General features: G+C 48.2%; 8 protein-coding genes across 8 annotated transcripts; 3 read left to right on the top strand and 5 right to left on the bottom strand.

Moving 5' to 3' along the window:
• Positions 1-1,056: 1,056 nt before the first annotated feature.
• On the bottom strand, positions 1,057-2,235 carry N7482_009981 (cytochrome and DOMON domain-containing protein; the record flags this gene model as incomplete). The annotated part of the gene is made up of 1 exon (XM_056692105.1): positions 1,057-2,235. The coding sequence occupies one exon, from the start codon at positions 2,233-2,235 to the stop codon at positions 1,057-1,059; it is 1,179 nt and encodes a 392-aa protein (XP_056539811.1).
• A 736-nt stretch (positions 2,236-2,971) lies between these two features.
• N7482_009980 (cupredoxin domain-containing protein) lies at positions 2,972-3,497 on the top strand (the record flags this gene model as incomplete). The annotated part of the gene is made up of 2 exons (XM_056692104.1): positions 2,972-3,319; positions 3,390-3,497. The coding sequence occupies 2 exons, from the start codon at positions 2,972-2,974 to the stop codon at positions 3,495-3,497; spliced, it is 456 nt and encodes a 151-aa protein (XP_056539810.1).
• Positions 3,498-3,634: 137 nt separating this feature from the next.
• On the bottom strand, positions 3,635-4,075 carry N7482_009979 (uncharacterized protein; the record flags this gene model as incomplete). Its single annotated transcript, XM_056692103.1, has 2 exons — positions 3,635-3,808; positions 3,995-4,075. 2 exons carry the CDS (start codon positions 4,073-4,075, stop codon positions 3,635-3,637), a joined length of 255 nt encoding a protein of 84 aa, XP_056539809.1.
• A 1,503-nt stretch (positions 4,076-5,578) lies between these two features.
• N7482_009978 (uncharacterized protein) lies at positions 5,579-6,187 on the top strand (the record flags this gene model as incomplete). Its single annotated transcript, XM_056692102.1, has 1 exon — positions 5,579-6,187. The coding sequence occupies one exon, from the start codon at positions 5,579-5,581 to the stop codon at positions 6,185-6,187; it is 609 nt and encodes a 202-aa protein (XP_056539808.1).
• A 1,883-nt stretch (positions 6,188-8,070) lies between these two features.
• On the bottom strand, positions 8,071-9,164 carry N7482_009977 (SDR family NAD(P)-dependent oxidoreductase; the record flags this gene model as incomplete). The annotated part of the gene is made up of 3 exons (XM_056692101.1): positions 8,071-8,556; positions 8,622-8,906; positions 9,000-9,164. 3 exons carry the CDS (start codon positions 9,162-9,164, stop codon positions 8,071-8,073), a joined length of 936 nt encoding a protein of 311 aa, XP_056539807.1.
• A 1,312-nt stretch (positions 9,165-10,476) lies between these two features.
• On the bottom strand, positions 10,477-11,020 carry N7482_009976 (uncharacterized protein; the record flags this gene model as incomplete). Its single annotated transcript, XM_056692100.1, has 4 exons — positions 10,477-10,588; positions 10,640-10,696; positions 10,761-10,861; positions 10,931-11,020. The coding sequence occupies 4 exons, from the start codon at positions 11,018-11,020 to the stop codon at positions 10,477-10,479; spliced, it is 360 nt and encodes a 119-aa protein (XP_056539806.1).
• A 1,556-nt stretch (positions 11,021-12,576) lies between these two features.
• Positions 12,577-13,268, top strand: N7482_009975 (uncharacterized protein; the record flags this gene model as incomplete). Its single annotated transcript, XM_056692099.1, has 2 exons — positions 12,577-12,900; positions 12,963-13,268. 2 exons carry the CDS (start codon positions 12,577-12,579, stop codon positions 13,266-13,268), a joined length of 630 nt encoding a protein of 209 aa, XP_056539805.1.
• Positions 13,269-13,531: 263 nt separating this feature from the next.
• N7482_009974 (uncharacterized protein) lies at positions 13,532-16,852 on the bottom strand (the record flags this gene model as incomplete). The annotated part of the gene is made up of 3 exons (XM_056692098.1): positions 13,532-13,924; positions 13,980-16,502; positions 16,565-16,852. 3 exons carry the CDS (start codon positions 16,850-16,852, stop codon positions 13,532-13,534), a joined length of 3,204 nt encoding a protein of 1,067 aa, XP_056539804.1.
• Between the last annotated feature and the right edge of the window lie 673 nt (positions 16,853-17,525).

Raw genomic sequence — 17,525 nt, 5'->3', positions numbered from 1 at the left:
CCAAGACATACTAGTACATCCTGGGAATTTGTCCGGAGTATCCCTGCAGTAGGACCCTGTATTGTTTCATTTTACATAAATTACCTATCACTATAGTGAGGTATTCTTAGTTTGTAAATTTCTATCTACTCAGTATAGGGGTGTCACTAAATTTTTGACCTCTTTCTATTTTGCTGGCGTGCAAGACCTTTCTGCTAGTAATATTCAATTGCACTAATATAGAAAAGCCCCTAATATTTACTATACCACCCAATAATTGCCTGCACCCTGTTGTTACGCTAGGCAAGTCATCAAGTAGAAGATTCCATTCAACGAAGATATCGAACCTGAGGAAGGAAAGGAAGAGGAGGACAAAAGAGAGATGAGCTCTCTTTTGACTACTACATGCCGGAATCTTCCATGTCGTCTCCTTCCATATTATGTGACTGTCCCAGATTAAAGTCTCTTAGAAGCCTTCGAAGCGTCTCACAAATCCTCTTATAGTTAATAAGGCTAAGCAAAGTTTTTTCTAAATACTTAGTTCCCTTAAATAGTATTATATATAAGTTCTCGATCGAAGGGCGCTTAGGGTATATGGCTGACCGGAGCATTGAATTGTGCATTTTTCCGGGTCACGGATAGTCTCTTTCTAGGATATGTAGATTAGATGAATGTAGAGCGCGAAATAGAGGGAAATACGGTTATATAACCACTTAGTATCGTTTCGGAGACTGCAGATACGCGAGTGTGTTGCTAGCGAGAGCTCTTTACCTCTAGCTATATTACTTACTAGTGTTGTTATACTATAAGATGCATATTAAATGCAATAGGATATTACCCCTTTCCCCCATATTCCCCTACAGGCCTACGCTCTGTGTATTTTGATATGATTTATTTATTTAGATTGTTGGCTAGGTACAGGTAGGATTTAGCAGTTGGTAGCTATCGGCCGTGGAGGTAGGGTCAATTACATCTGAGGAAGGACTGTACAGTGTACTCTAGCAACAATCCATACCAAGCCTGGGAAAGGAGAACGATAATTCATCAAATTGTTGAAGGCCCTTGTAGCAGCCTCGATCAAGAAGACTGTCTTCGGAATTCCTTTCTCCGGATATACAATGGAAGAACAAGAATCGTCAGACAGTAGCCAATTCCAAAGACTCCAGCGACCACGCTGTATGCAATAACTGCCCCAGTAGGAGCGATTGAGAGGCCAATTCCAGTGAGGCGGAAGCCAAGCCCACCATTGATGATACCGAGAATGATCATAGAGCGGCCGAACCATTGGTGCAAATAACCAAACAATCCCCTCTTTCCGGTTCTGCCAAAATACCGGTGTTGAAGGAGGCCCATGGCAGGCTGAAAAAGGATAAGGGATGGGACAACGACCATGCCAATAATTGGATGATAAGTTTGTATTAAGTGAAGGTCCCTTGCCATTGAGATGCCAATACCAAGACCAGCAATTGCCAGGGCAAGGGTAAAGAGTTGCAAGAAGGCATGGACCCACACTGTTGTAGAAGATGGGAAAATGTGCAGTGCTAGTGCAAATGAAGGGAAGAGAATGACAAATACAGTTATCATGATAACCGCATGGGCAATTCTTTTCTTATGCACGGAAGGAGAGTTATCATAGAAGATCGACTGCCCTGAACTGGTGGTCGTACCAGAAGAGATTAAGAAAGGGTTTTCAGATGTACCGCCGGTTGCTTTCTGGAGGTTTAGAGATGCAATGCCCGAATTGTCATGCATTGTGATTGTTGCCGATAAGCTGTCGGTGTCGAGTGGCTGCCCATTCTTGAAAGCCCATACCCAAGGACTAGACGAGCTTGTTATATCTTCATGCCCACCAGGCCATGTAATGCAACTATCGCAGCGAATATTCGCCGTAATAATCCCATTACTAATCCCACTACCCTCTAAGATCGAAACACGAGCTTGTGGGTTATGCAGCGGTTCGACGTGCTCCACGCCCAACCGGGGGGAGACGGTAATATTATTGCCGTCGGCAGAGGCATAAATAACGAATATATTTGCTCCTTGCATCCGGGATCCCTGGCCCCATGCAAACCATTGAAGCTCGCGTGTAGATTTCAATTGGAAATAGATGGGGCCTTCGCCAGAGGCGGCCGTTTGTTGAGGGATGTTCACGGCGTAAGTTATCTCGTTTTGACCTGGCGGTGCAAAGGTCTGCAACTGGGCGATTGTGAGGGTAATCCATAACGAAAACCAAAAGAAAAGGTATGTGATTTGCATTATGACAGCCAGGTGAAAATTCTTTTTCTAATATCTCGTAAAGGAGGACCAGGCAGGAGCAAGAAAGTCCTGACATTCTTTAAAGACAGAATTTCGAACAACCTCGGGAGCGAAATTTGAAGCACTAGTCTATACATAGCTACCAGCGGGCATGGCAGAAATCATTCAGGATACCGAATAAGCACTGTGATCATTATCTGCAAACGGATGGAGGGGGAATACCTTTACCTGGCCAGCTTCCCCATAGGGTATGCTCTGGGGCGCCTTGAATGTCGCTCCATGGATAGCCTCGGCACTGACAATACAGTGGAGCCAGTAGTAATGCAAGCACACTGTTATAAGTGGTTGATATAGAGCAATACCAAGAAATTGCCAGTGACAATGGGGCTATGCTCCTCAAGAACTCTCAAAGTAATGACGTCATGTGATGTGAAAACTGCGGGGAGATGAGTACCACGGTCCACATTACCTATTCCCAAGGACCAATAGGCAATCAGACTACAATAGCTAAATGGGGACCATGTGCTATCCGGCAATCCATGTTTATGCTAAACTTTCCTCCAAGTTCGCTGCATTTGCTACTTCCGTGACTAGCCATCTAATTTCGTCGTGAGGTCAGCGGTCTGTGTCTATATTAAACCGACAATTATCTAGCAGGTTGTAATAAGATGGTTAGGGTCTCTTTGATTCTGCACTGTTTTTCTGTCTTGTTAATTGTCTATCAACCTCCGCAAAAATGACGAGAATGTTCCACGTCATCCTGGCCCTCTTCTGGCTTCCAGTACTCAATGCCCAGTATGGCGGAAGCGAAAGCAGCACAACGACTACAACCCCGTCATCGACTTCTCAATCATCTTCATCAAGTTCTTCATCCAGCTCAAAAACAGTCCAGTCCGTTGATGTGGGCGAAACTGGGTTCACTTTTAAGCCGGATACACTCACTGTATCACCAGGAAATAAAGTTGAATTCCACTTTTATCCGGGAAACCACTCGGTCGCTCAGGCGTCCTTTGCCAACCCTTGTCATCCTTCGAGCGACACGGGTATTTTCAGTGGGTTTGTAGCACCTACAAGTGGTGAATCAGTCAGTCTTGCAAACTCCATTCGATATAGAAGAGATATTGACGTTATAATTTTTTTTTCCAAAAATCTAGGATACGGTCTTCACTCTTACGGTGAATGATACAAATCCTATCTGGTTATACTGCGCTCAACTTGGGCACTGTCAGGCTGGCATGGTTGCGGTGATTAACCCGCCGTAAGGATAACCCCTCTCGTCAGAATCACGATCAACCATATTGATGCTATGTCTCTTTCTCAGTGCCGGTGGCCAAGATACTCTTGCTTTATTCAAAGCCGCAGCAGCAGGAGTCAGTGGAAGCTCTACCCCGGCTAGTGTTCAAGGAGGTACTTTAGGATCAGCGAACAGTGCCTCCTCATCAACAAGTAGCGCCTCTGCAACCAGCTCCAGTGCAAGCAGCTCGTCTTCAGCCTCTTCCAGCTCAACCACCTCTAATCCAAGCACCTCGACTTCAAGCACTTCTAGCCCAAGCAGCTCTAGCCCAAGCAGCACCTCTATGGGAAGTTCCAGTGTAAGTGAAGCAAAGGCTCTGCAAGCTAGTGCCGTGAGTGTTATTTTGCTTTTCTCTGTGATTGTAGCTATGTTCATGTATTAGGACTAAGTTTATGTTTAATGATCCGTAAGGCACGCGAAATTGGTCAAAAGCCAGAGGAGGGTAATGAGCTTGTGAAAAGTAACTTTAGTAATGAGATTTTCAAATGCATTGAAGTCCTTGATGATTTCATCTTCTGCGGTTTGTAAACTGCCGTATGCCACCATCTAGGACTGGAGGGATGATGCCTGCTTCAGGAACCACCCACCCTGAAACTGCAAGACGCAACTATCTCAAGCCCAATTCAGTACGAACACTCAGGTGTACACGTGGACATATGTCTTCTCAACCCGGAGGTGCATTGAGTGGCGGAATATAAATAGAGACAGTCAACCGACATCACAGTCCAAGGCTGAAAATTTGCGGGATTCAACAATTAGTATGCCGGCCTGGGCGGTTCTCTATACACGATATCGTGTCGCGACTGGATGAACTGGTTTCGAATAATAGACCGCAGGCCGTCCCGGTCCGGTACTCGTAGCTACAGCATCACGGCTTGCCCGACAGCGGCGAGACATGAGCCATGTTATGACGAGTATAAAATACGGTACATGTAACTTTACAGGAAAATCGATATTCCGAGGCTATTCTTCAAGCTCGGACGGTATATCTTGGCATTATGGGTTCGAGAAAGAATCGCAGTGTAGGTGGTGGGCCCCAGTTTCGGGACGTCCTGTAGCATCCGACACACTGTCGACCATTCATTCTCGCACGGTCGGTCGCCGCCCATCCCTACGCCTCACCCGCGTTGGCAATCGCTTCGGCGCTAAGCGGACCTCGTTCGCATCCCAAGGTCCCAACTCGCGCAAGAGGCCCCCCTGAGTGGGGATCGGACCAATAAAAGGCCCGTGTCCGACGATCCCAGTGGGAACCATGGGTGAATCCACAGCTTTCTCCCCTTTGCGAGTCTCGAGGCGAACTGTTGGGACGCGGTGAAAGCTCGGTTCCCCGGTTGCGCTGCGTCCACGTCGTCAACCGCGTAGAGCTGTTTCAGGTGTCAGAACCACCAGGAAGTGAACGACCAAGGCGGGAGGGGGAGGCAGTGCCGCGTCATCGAATGGGCGGGTGAACGCAGAGCAAAGTCCGCCATGATGTGTCAGATTCAAGACAATAATACTGTCTAGTTGAAAGTGAGATCTGATACAGAGCAACTCCGCTTGGACGGGAGAAGAGAAAGTGCCGGGAGGGCCACTCGGGACATCGCACATTGCAACAACAGCAGCTAACCAGCCAACCAGTGAATATCCCCCCTGTCGAACCATCTATGCCAAATGATGTGAAAGCATTCTCATTCTCCACAAGGATTTGCTGTCATTATCCGCTTTATTTCATGGGGGAGGGGCGCATATGAAACATGAAATTACAGTCATCAATGTGTTACGCGGACCCGCGCCTCGCAGCTTGGGAACTAAAGTGCTCCATGTCTTTGATCCACTTTTACTTATTGGTCTTTTTCGGAATGTGATGCTCAGCTTTGCAATGGCACCTTTTTTTATTTATTTTTTTTCCTTTGCTCTTTTGACCCGAACTCCTCCCCCCTCGATCTTTCCCCTGCCTGTGATTCCTCAACCACCGCCTGGACACAAAACATAGGGCTCCCTCCAACCTCCAGTCACCTATCACTTATCACTTACCACCACCTTCTCCGGGGGGACTAGTCAATCCTAGCCATGTTGACATCATCTTCCGCCACGAACAGCTCCTACTCCTCCTCTGCCTCCTCCTCGGAGCGTCACCTCCCCTACCAGCACCCGCAGCCACTGTCCACTCTGTCGCTGGGCTCCCAGCATCCACGCGGCATCCCAATGCCCATCAAATACCGCCGCTTCTACTCATCGCCGCTGGATGACAGTGCGGAGACCCCGCTACAGCTCTACGGCATTGAGCAGCGCGAGCCGTCGATCATCGAGAAGCCCAAGTTGCTGCGCCGCGTCTCCCACGCGCTCGACGATATCAAGGAGGACTTCTCCCTGCAGCTGGATCCCACCCGCTCCGCCGCCAGCAAGATCAAGCGCCGCTCGACTTTCCTAGGGGACGCCAACATTGGTGCTCCGCGCCCGGAGACTGCTGGGGGGCCCCTGCCCCCGCGCTCCCGCCCCATGTCCGCCATATCCGTGTCCAGCCCGCACCGAGGTCTGAGCCGGAGACTCGGCCGGCGACTGTCGATTTTCTCCGCGCGCAGCAAGACTGCGGGCGGATCGAAGGGGGCGAGCATCTCTTCGCCGAATCTGATCGGGTCGTCGATGCAGTGTGGCCACAGCCAGACGACCTTCATCTAAGTTGCGGAACCTCGCATAGTTGCCAAGATCCGAGGTGGCATCTGGAAGTGACCGGGTGCTCAAAGTTGGGGCCCGTGGATGAAATGAACGAAACATAAAAAGGAAGAGGACTAGAACAATCAGAGGAGGGGATGTCATCATTCAAAGGGGGATCGCCGGCAAGCTGCGACATACAGCGCCGATCACACCGTTGGCAGTCATACATATCCGCCACATGCCACCTGTCGAATGCCACATGCCCACGCCCTCACGCATCTGAAGAAGAGAAGGTGTTTCGGAGCCTTTGATATGGTTTTTTGGGGGGTTCTTTTTTTTGCCCTGGCGTTTAGCATTGTGCTATTATATTCTGGAGTGGATTGGTCTGTCTGCCTTTAACATATTATTTGTGCATTTGTGCTGCGCATGCGTCATCACTTCGGTTTACTTACCATCTAATCGGCGAGCTCGCAGCTTTTCTGTATTTACATCTGGCTGGGCTGGCTTGCATGGACATTGACATTGACTTGCGCATAGCTTGGCGTTGGGAATGAATTTAGTTTCTTGTTTGATCTGTGTCTATTAAGACCGCTATCGCTATCAGTCGGTCCTTTTTTTGCTTTAATCTCTGCGATTCAGACGATCACCGATCCAACGGTCGGCTAGATCGCCAAGGGACGCCACGGCCGCCTCAGCCAGTTTGCCGGGACCGAGGTGCGTCAGCTAATGCCGCGTCTAAAAATAGAGCCAATCCCTTTAGGAGCGAGTGTTATTATTTCGTACATTGAGTTGCTCCGTACATGCTTGGGTTCAGGATCGCTTACAGTGACTATTGTTGCCTCCTTTCTCGATCGAGACATGTGCAGGGGTGGAGATGGTTCGTGGGAAAAGGCGGAGGTTTCTGGTGAGACATGCTGGCCAAGCTTTGGGTCGCGTCGGTCGGCTGTGACGTATCCGAGCAGTACCGCGGTGTTGGTTCCAAAACATGTGCATACGACTCGGGCCAAAAGCCCAATTAGACCCGTGATGTATGCGACTTCAGTTCCAAGTCCTACTACCCAGCTGATTCTTATCTACTGAGAAACCCCTCGTAGTCAGGAGCTCTACAAGCAGACGCGCATTTTGTTCAGATCAATCTTTTCGTTTCTCCTCAATCAAAACGGTTTCCTCGACCCCGCCCAGCCCCGCCCTCTCTGAGTGAAGCCTTCTCGGGCTTTCCATGGGTCGATAGCTCCCATGGCAACGGGCTGTAGTGAGGCAGAAAACATCGGCGAATAAACGATCGTCCCGAGTCCTTTCAAGTCAATTCGATATCCTTCGGGCGAGGCATGTAGAGCCCCAATTTCATAACATCAACGGGGACTGCCATTGGTGTTCTTCCTGGCTCCATCCAAGTGGACTGGCTCCCCAAAGATCAACGTCTTCTTCCGCGTCATCCACTGCTCCACTCACCGCAGACTAGGGCCTAGGGACAAGCTTTTCACGCTTATTGGTACATGTGTGCTTGCGATTAGAGATTACCAGCGGTGAGGAGTTGAACAGCGGCTGACTGGGCCATGCGATCGGTCTCCTGGCCCGAGTTGAGGTTAATGCAATTATCATGACAAAATCGGACGTGTAACAAACCCACGATTAGCCCCGCAATATTCATTATCACTTCAAGAATTGCCAACTTTCCGCGTCATATGATATATTGGATGGGTATCGGCCTACATCGCTACTTTCACAATAGATATAAGGCGTGTGGGGAAAATCCAAAAAAAAAAATTGCGCGTGGTTGATGATTCGATCTTCTGTAACCCCAGATGATGTTCCTCTTTCTCATTCCTCCGTTTTACCCCACTGCTCTCGTCTCTGCATGCCCGCTCCAAATTCACCTCCTTGTCCCCTCTAGCTGGCTTCATGATCTACTTTCTGTGCCCTTCGACAACAACACCGGGGATACCAAATTTGCCCCTGAGTCCAAATGTCAAAAAGTCACCGTCTTTGATTTCCTTCTTTCTAGCCTCTAGCTCCTCTACGTTCCAATTCGCGGCGATATAACGACCAGACAAGAACGCTTTGTCGCCACTGGCCAGCCACACGGCAACACATCCAGACAACTCTGGAGTATCGTGCAAATATCCTGCAAGGTATGGCACACTGTGTCCCATATCCGTCGGCACAAGACCCGGATCAAGACTCACAGAGGTAATGTTGGGGTTTTCAGTGGCGAGATAGTCAGTGAACCTGCAAATCGCGATCTTGGCAGGAGAGTAGGAGCTCATGCCCGGCGGTAATCCCTGCGCGGCCATCGAAGTCAGATTGACGATTGTTGTGGGGGTCGACGGGGTGTTGCCTGTAGCTTTTAAGAAAGCATTGGTCATGAGGAAAGTTCCCTTGACATTGACTTCCTGTACCAGTCGATTACTGTTTGAGGCTGTCATCCTGAGAATATCGGTTGCGTGGGCGGACCAACCTGAGTCCTCCACCATAAATCCACATCGACATCGGCGATGGGGTCGAGCGGGTTAATGTAGCCGGCATTGTTGATAAGCACATGAGGCACTCCAAAGCGAGCAACAATGTCCTCGAATGCCTTGGTCACGCCAGCCGCGTTGGTGACATCGAGAGAGATCAAGAGGACCTTTGTTTCGGGGTTGATGCTGTTGACCAGTTTCTCCGTCTCGGCCAAATCACCAGCCGACCGTCCGATCAAGACGATGGCGGCAGCATTGGCTCGCGCGAATGAGGCTGCGAAGCCCTAAAAGGCTGTAAGTCTCACTTCTGGGGAAATGGAAAGCGCGAGGGGGAAGACAATTCCTATCTGCTACAGGAAGTCAATGGTCAAGCCTACCAATTTCCCAATCCCTCTGGAAGCGCCAGTGATGATGATCACCTTCCCAGCCTGAGAATGGCCAGCAAGACAAGGGTCGATGGCAGGATAGACATCGCGGTGGGCTTTGCTGGTAAAGGAGAAAGCTTTCAGCTCATCGTCGACATCCAGTGCGAGCGTAGACATTGTGTCCGGTGGTTGCAGTGAGTTGGTATATAAGGGGGGAAAGAAGAGACGCAAGAAAAATAGACTGTGAGGGAAACCTGGAGGGGAAGCGTGAGATTTATAAAGCCAGCCCTAATTTCTCCCCTTCGACAGGTCCGTGCGGGCGGGTCCACTCGAGACCGCGATGGGCCGCTGGGAGGTCACCGTGGAAGGCCACCGTGGAGGCCAAAACCTGTCAGATCAAGCATGGTCGACTGCGCTGAATGCGAAGATTTTGTGATACTGTGGTAAATGGGGGCACTATTTACATTATAGCTCTATGGTCTATCCATCCATTCAAGGAAAAAATATACGCATCTTCTATCTCTCAACCCGAATCGCGCACCTCCCCCAGTAAGCTAGCGCGCACCGGAAAATTCAGCCACACAGATAAGACCGTAGAACGCGGGCGGAGGGACAGCACCTAGTTTGTTGGCGTAGTCGGCGTACCAGAGTACGAAGGGACAGTTGGTACTTGACTGCATGGTGATTCCCTTCAGAGCTTTTCATATGAGCGACAAGCACGCGAAATGAATTGAAAGCATTATAACTACCAAGAACAGTCCATATGAAAAAGTCAGACTGCCACAGTGCAGCACCGAGGAAGTTAAGAGGAAACATTTCCCGGTGAGCAACCCACTTCGCCCAGCACGAGGGGTATATCGTATTGCTTGTGATCATTTACCGCGTTTTCTGTAAACGAGATTCGCAAAAACTTTTGTGAGGTCCTAATCGTATTTGGTTCATTGCGCATCCTTGCCTTCTCTGTTCCTAGGGCTCACCCCGTGCCCTCACACAATCAAGCTTCCAGGAACGAGGAGATTGGAGGTCTCGTATATTTCCTAATTTCCTAGCATCCGTATGACCCTCAATCGAAAACCACTTCATCCGTTCTTGACCTAGCTAGATTAAATCAAGTCTTCCTTTAGCTGTTCATGAGTAGGACTTTGATGTATTTTATACGAAACTACTAAAAATATGCTACCTGTGCCGTCTTCCCTCCTTTCCATCGCTAGTGACATGCTTATTTATATAGACAATACTCTTAGGTGTTACGTAGGCAGCTCTGAGAGAAGCGGGGTACATTCCATGAAGATATTGAGTCTGAAGAAGAGCGAAACAAGATGAGAGCTGAGGTATCACTACGAATATCCCTCAGCAAGTGACCACATCAGATAATTGGAGAATCCCATTCGTAACATTACGCATCACCTATATTTGGGCCTTGCATTATGAAGACTTCCCCTATCCGAAGCTCCATCTCGCCCTGACATGAACCGCGATACGGAGCCAGTCAATGGTCATTGCATAAAGCACCCTTAATCTGGACATTTTTCCACTCCGTAGCGAAAGCTTCCAACTCCGCGTTTTCATAAACTACGGAGTCGTCGTTGCAATTTTCAGACCTGTATATAATGATTTAGGATAAATCCAATATGTCCATATTGGAGACTCACGTGTAAAGTTCACAAAAGACACTATGCCGATTGTATAGTTCCTCAATATTTCCAAGCCTATTGAAATTATAATCAGGTCAGTATAAGCTATATTTATCAGAACCTTAAGGGAGATTTATACTCAATAGTCTGGCCCTCCAAGGTTTTCAAATCCTTAACCGCGTGACATTGAGTGTCGGGCAGAATATACACAGCCCTTCCAGTGTCGTCGATGAGACGGGGCTAAAAATAGAGACATCAGAATGTTGGAAAAGCTTGCTTAGATAGTAGACTGGTACTATGATAACTTACCCACTCATCACGCCAGTCGTCCAATCCAGACTGCGCAACGACCGAAGTGGAAGAGAGGAGGGCTAGGAATGCTACCTGGCTGAAATGCATGCTGTCTTCAAGAAGGATAAGGAAGGTTCTGATTTCCCGGAGGCAGCTGTGGTGGGGGTTATGTTATATTTATATTCTATTTCTCTATATAAATTGCTCATGTGCCAATGCGGTCGGCACCACATAATTTAGTGGCCATGCGACGAGATATCTGCAATAGAATGGAAAAGCCCAAGTAGGAATGCAGGATTTTCGCTAGGGGCAGGGGTAGGCTACTCTTTAATGGAAAAAAAGCAATTTTTGTTGAGTACTGTGAGAAACAGAGACGGTGCAGATTCTGTGTCGATCCTATACCAATCCAAATCGTTGTTCGGCAGTGGGTGGGGTTGATCATCCAGCTAACCTCAATCGACTCCACCGGATTGTCTCTATGCAGGAAGGTGAATCTAGAATGCTTTTCATGACGTATGAGAATTATGCTTTCAATGCTCGGGGCCAAGCAAATATACCGGCAAAAATGGTAACTGACAACGATGTTTAGCTATGAAAAAACAGAAACGTAGAACCTACCATTGGTATACAGCGATTAGTTTCCCTGTACTTCACGCTGGCGGGCAAATTATTATATTCAAATAGGATTTATTGAAGCTTATGCTGTGTAACGCCACCTGCCGTGTGGCTTTTACCTCACAACAAACAAGCCCATCAAATATGGCCGAATAGTTCGTTTGAAGCATTCCAAATCTATCCCTTGCGTGTTCTGTATTACACAAGTTTACATTTCTGAATGATATAGCCAAAGTCCGTGTTCTTTGTTAAGTAACGATTGACCTTGCTAGCCTTGTAGAATGAGATACGGCATCTCTCGGACTGAGATGGCTCAGGGTAAATAATGATGGTATTTCCACGCCACGCTGGGCTCAGTCCAAAGTAGAGAATGTGATATTGATATTTGAATAGCCAACGGGTACTAAGGATAATGCAATAATAATTTTCATCATATGACTGTCCCTCATCTGTTCCTGGGTAAGATAAACCAAAGTAATCTTTTACACAGACAAAAGCCTGCAGACGACTAATACTGTAGTCTACCCTATTACAGTCAGTTCACAAGTATTTGCACTGTAGTGCCTTAGTGTTCCAAGGGGCCCACTATTTTTTCCGCCGTCCGATTTTCCCGTAGGAAGTTCCTTATTAACAGGTGCCAGCTTTTGTATCCAATACCCGTTACTGGGTAGAGGATAGTAGAGAAAGGGGGGGAGCGTGGGTTCACCTCATCGATAAAATAGGTATGGATAATAAAAGAAGGCGGTGTATGCGGGAAGTACCACAGCAAATACTAGAACGGAAGAAGGTGCCCAAAGTTGCCGGACATTGTCCGGTATATATGCATATAACATCAGCATGACATCATGCCCAAGCTCTTGAACGGTGCCTGGAATGATAAAGAGTCAATCTTAACCAGACCTTCATTCAATTTAGCGACAAGTCAAGCAATTATCTATTTTGCTGTTCAAGAGATGGCAGGCAAGGATCGCACAGTACCTTCCAACAATCATTCGACCAGTGGAGATGGCAGGGCTAGTCCTATGGCCAGTTTTGATTCAACCGAGTCAATGGACCCCGCCGTGCTGGATGAGGAAGAGAATCCGCTAGAAGATGGACTTGCTGATAATATGGTCGCGCCATCAAAGCAGTCGTATGCTGCGGGCGGAGGATACAATGCGCTGAAGGCATATAAGGGCCAGCTATATTCCGGCATGGCAGTCGGAGGCTCCCATACTTGGAACTACGATCCAGGTACATGGAAGGAGACCAAAGAGGAGCCTGACCTATGGCGAATCGACTTCCAGACGAACAAGAGACGGGCACGCAATGCACCAAAAGGCAGCGGAGCACCCGTGGGGACCGAATATCACTGGCTCATCGTGGGGCATCAGGTGAGACGCACATATGATCACTAATGAATGCAAGGAGTCGGAGTGACTAAACGCTGTCATAGCACGTGCGGAAAGTCGATGCCAACACTTATGCGACACATTTGACCGGCGCCAAATACAAGTTGGCGCATAAGTCGGCCACTGCCGAGACCTGGTCCATCCCGACAGTGCGGGGTCAACGAGAACGGGAGGTCGAATTGCTAGAAGACGCACGAAACCGTGTGCAAGGACTCCCTCCAGTACTAGCAAGTGAGAAGGTCAAAGTCGATCGGCTTGAGAAGGGCCAACAAAAGCTAGATACTTTATTTAGTAAGGCCGCGCTGAAAACGGGGGAGGCCAGGGATGCTAAAAAGCGAAAACGAGCATAGGCTTTCCATATAAATTCGTTAGCAGTGGATTGAAATAGTAAAACAAGCACTACGTATGAGCCATTCAGAGGTAACCTTTACTAAGAAGCGAAAAGGATAGTTGAGTAACCTAATCTCTCAAGCCGAAATCAAGCGCCCGCCCCTTCCAAGCATTAGGCCAGCCACCCAGTATGATGTGTAAAGTCTGTAGGTTGGCGTATACCCTAGCGGCAGCGACCTCCATATGGACCCGAATAACCCTGTCCCACAATCTGGATCTCCTCTCAAAGCTGCCATTGGTTCATCCAAAGGTCCATCAGGTGTCCGTCTACTGGCCCAATTTTGCGCATGGAATCGCTAGCCTTTTGTCCTTTCTCTGTTCGGATGTCAAATTTGGGATATGTGGTTGTCGCAAACAGACGTCTATAGACATCGAGGATCTTTAACGCTGGCTTATCCTCAAAGTCAGCGTCTGACGGGTTTTCAACGGCATCGAGATGCGCGATCCAGGCATTATCATCAACCGCTTCCACGGGGAATCGCTTTTGAATTGTCGGGATGAGCGATTCCCAAGGTACTACTGTCGGGTTAACAAGGTTAAAGAGTGAAGTGCCTGTTTCTATTTCGCAGGCTCGACACGAATCGGCAATTTCAAGGACAATTGTTGTAAGCATATCCTGGCATATATGTGAGTTCTTATCACCAGCCTGTCGACCGCAGTGCCATACGTACCACTGGGATCCAATTGATTGGCACCTGGCCAAGGTTTTGCGGGATGTGTCCAATCGTCTTCGAAGTTGCAATCAGGGACGGCAGCCATTCTTGTTTATTCCAGATACCTTTTTCTGTGGTAGGACCTCCAAGCTGCCCGACTCTGTAAATGGTAACAGGGAGGCCAGAACGTGAGGACGCTGCCGCACAGACTCGCTCAGCAACGTGCTTTGCCTCCGCGTATCCTTGCAAGGGAACCATGGATGCTTCTTCAACAATGGCTTCCGGTACCCCACTCTTGTACTCATTCTTCGTGCCCCATCTTCCAACGGTCGAAATGGATGAGATGAAATGGAAATGGGCTTCATTTTCACATTCTATACCCAGGGCTAGTAGATGAGAAAGCCCCATGATCTCGATACCTTCGAAGTCAGCTAGGCTTTTGTTGAAGTTCACATTCCATGCACAGTGGAATATGGTATCGACGGATCGCTTGAGTTCGTTGTATTTTGGCGGATCCAGACCAAGTAATTCAGGCCCCAGCTTGAATTGAACAAATTCGACCTTGGAAAGAGCGGACGGCGTGATAGAAATACCTTTCTCTTCGAAACTCCGGCACTGTCGGGACAACACATCCTCGGACCGGTTTAAGCAGAAAATTCGGCGGACTTTTGGATCACTGATAAGTTTACTCAAAAGATAGGTGCCCAAAGTCCCTGTTGAACCTGTCAATAGCACCGTCTGCCCTGTGCCGTCTCTCTTTTTCGTGATTCGAATCGGATTCGTGGGAAATCTTGATGTGAATCTCTTGACGGAAGATTCAAATATCTTTGAACGTGACTGGTCAAGGACGGGACCTGACTCGATACCGCCAGTGCCACCAGTGGCCACAGAATGCATAAACTCGGCAATTTTGGCAATATTTGCACAGAAATACAAACGTTGACTGGTAATTGCTTCAACATGACTACTGGGGTAGTATGAATGAAGTGCACCCTGCAGAATCTTTACCAGACGCAGAGACTGTAAAGAGTCTAGTCCCTGCAAAGAGAGATCGACGGTCTCCGAAATGTCTTCGGTATGAAGGATAGATGAGACAGCCTGTCGAACATACTTGGAAAAGTCCAGCGTAGTAGCATCACTGGGTAGCGTTCCAACGAACTCCATGTCCGGACGGGCGTAAATCTCCTCTATTTCCTGAGCATAATCAAAGGCCACTTGTCGACGTGAGATTGAGCCCTTGGGAGATGTCTTGAATGGTTTGGCCTTGGAGGCCATGCCGAGTTTGGACCGGAACAGCTTCCCATGCCCCGGAGCAAGTCGGTTAGCCTCCTGTACAACCGGCCATATCTGATCAAGAAAGGAATTTTCTGAGGTTTCACCCATTTGGTCCCATTTGGGCTCGACAAACAACGAGGCCTGAAACCTTCCTTGGCCGATAATAACTGCTCTTGAAACCAATGCGTGGCCCTCAATCGTTTTCTCCATTGAGGTTGGATTGAACTTCTCGCCGTTACTGAGCACGATAACGTCGTCAAGCCGTCCCTCAAACCGCCAGAGGTTAGGCTTGGTAGGATGAGGGCTGAAGAGATCATTGGTGGGATACGTGTAACGATCAGGGAAGACGTGAAAGATACCGTGGAGATCACGATTGCTGTTTCCGGGCCGACAGATAATGAGCTCGTACAATTCTTTCGCAACGGGTAGCATCTGAACACCATACGACGGGTTCCATTCAAAATACTGCCAGTCCTGCTTGTTCTCTGCTGCTAGAACCGGAATAACACCAGCCTCACTAGAGCCAAGAAAAGAACAGGGCTGGGTTTTGCCCACCAATTTATGGCCAGCTGCCGGCGAGAGCGGTGCCCCACTAAAGATAACTGCCTGGAGGCTTTGCAATGATTTGAGCCCTTCTTCTGATGAGCTTAACTCCTCTATTATTGACGGAGGAAGCATTGCACTAGCTGGTCGAGTAGCCTTGACAATTTGGCTGAATAAATCGACAGTCATTGGTCTGTTCGGGAACTGAATAAACGGAGTCGCGTGAAAAATTGATTCTGTAAACATGTAGAGACCCATCATGTGGTAGAACGGACTCATGGAGAGAATTGGACCTCCGCCTCCCACTGAGCTAGGCATCACGCTAGTTCTCCCCAGGGGTGTGGCTAATTTCGCAATGTTGTTGAGAGCCGAGATATAGCCATTGGTCAAATATACGCGATTTGGGTTGCCTATCTCGAATGAGCCGGTGTTTCTAAATTTCAAGGGTTGAATGAGCTGACCTGTGGACCCAGAGCTGTGGATAATGATTGCTGGCTCATTCTCGGCATCCTCAAAAGTCTTGCTCAATAGAAATGGCTCGGCATTGCTATGCAGGAGCTCCCAGAGCGGCGGAATTTCCCACATCTTTAGATCAGCCTTCCCTTCCTTAATACTGGTGGCATCCCTTTGGCGTTCGGGGCTGAAAATCAGCTTGGAGCAAGCTGTTTCATCAAGCATGCCTAACGTAGCCTCCACCTGGTTCCTTGGAGATGGGAAGAATGCCTGTCCAGTATATGAGCACTTCAGATCTGTTGAAACTTACTCATACGATTACATCCACTCACCACATGTCCAGTCTTCAAGCAAGCCAGAATAAAAATAGCGTAGCGGATATCATTTGCACCGATATAAGTCAGAGGTTCAAGGCTCTTGCTTTGCCCAATCTTATTGTCAATCCACCAAGCCAGATAATCAGCAGCCCTGGCAAGACTTTTGAAAGTAACACATTGCCATCCCTCGGAGATATCCGAAGAATTTGGGTGCACGCAGAAGAGAGCACAGGGACTAGTCGCTGCCAAGTTATCAACAGCGTGTGGTAGCAATACTCCGCAGGTCTTGGGGAAAGTAATCATGTTTTATTCTTGTCTGTTTGATCTTGAAGTAGAGATGGGAGATGGTAGTAGAAGTTATTATCATCAATGCACATTCAGAAGATTTAGCTTCTTATATAGAGGTCCAAGAAGATCAACCGCCCCGGAGTGGAAAAGACCTACAGTTGGGAAGGCATTAACTAATTCTGACCGCTATTTCTTCTCGATTATGATGAAAAAGAAAGGAAAGAACATAGGATTTCTGTAAGACATGGAAGGTTTGTTAGCCTCGCTGACTTACTATTCCATGGCACCCCAACCCCTTCAATGACTACGTATTGACGGAGGCTTTCACGGAAATAGTGGCTATCCCTTACCTCCACTGATACACGGTGAGGGTTTCCGCTCCCTCCCAGCCTACTTAGATCTGTAAGAGTTATTTACCCTCGAATTTCCCAAAAACCCCTAGATGCCAATTCAACGTGTATGTTCTGCGAGCAATCTGGAGCGTTCGGGATGCCTGCGTAAAGACCAAATCCTGTCCTCATCACCATTGCCATTATTAACACCAAAATTAGCTCACATAACTGTCGTAGCCTTGGATTAGAATTGTGAGATCTAGCATATGGTATAGAGTTTCTGTGGCGGTGTACAATTAGAGCTGAAAATTCACGATAGAGTTTACACTATTGTATCCAGATCTTCGCCCGTGCCA

This window comes from Penicillium canariense, assembly GCF_028826845.1.
Source record: "Penicillium canariense strain IBT 26290 chromosome Unknown utg000007l_segment0_segment0, whole genome shotgun sequence".
Lineage (NCBI taxonomy): Eukaryota > Fungi > Ascomycota > Eurotiomycetes > Eurotiales > Aspergillaceae > Penicillium > Penicillium canariense.
Note: the sequence above shows the minus strand (reverse complement) of the source record. Positions and strands in the feature narration are given on the sequence as shown.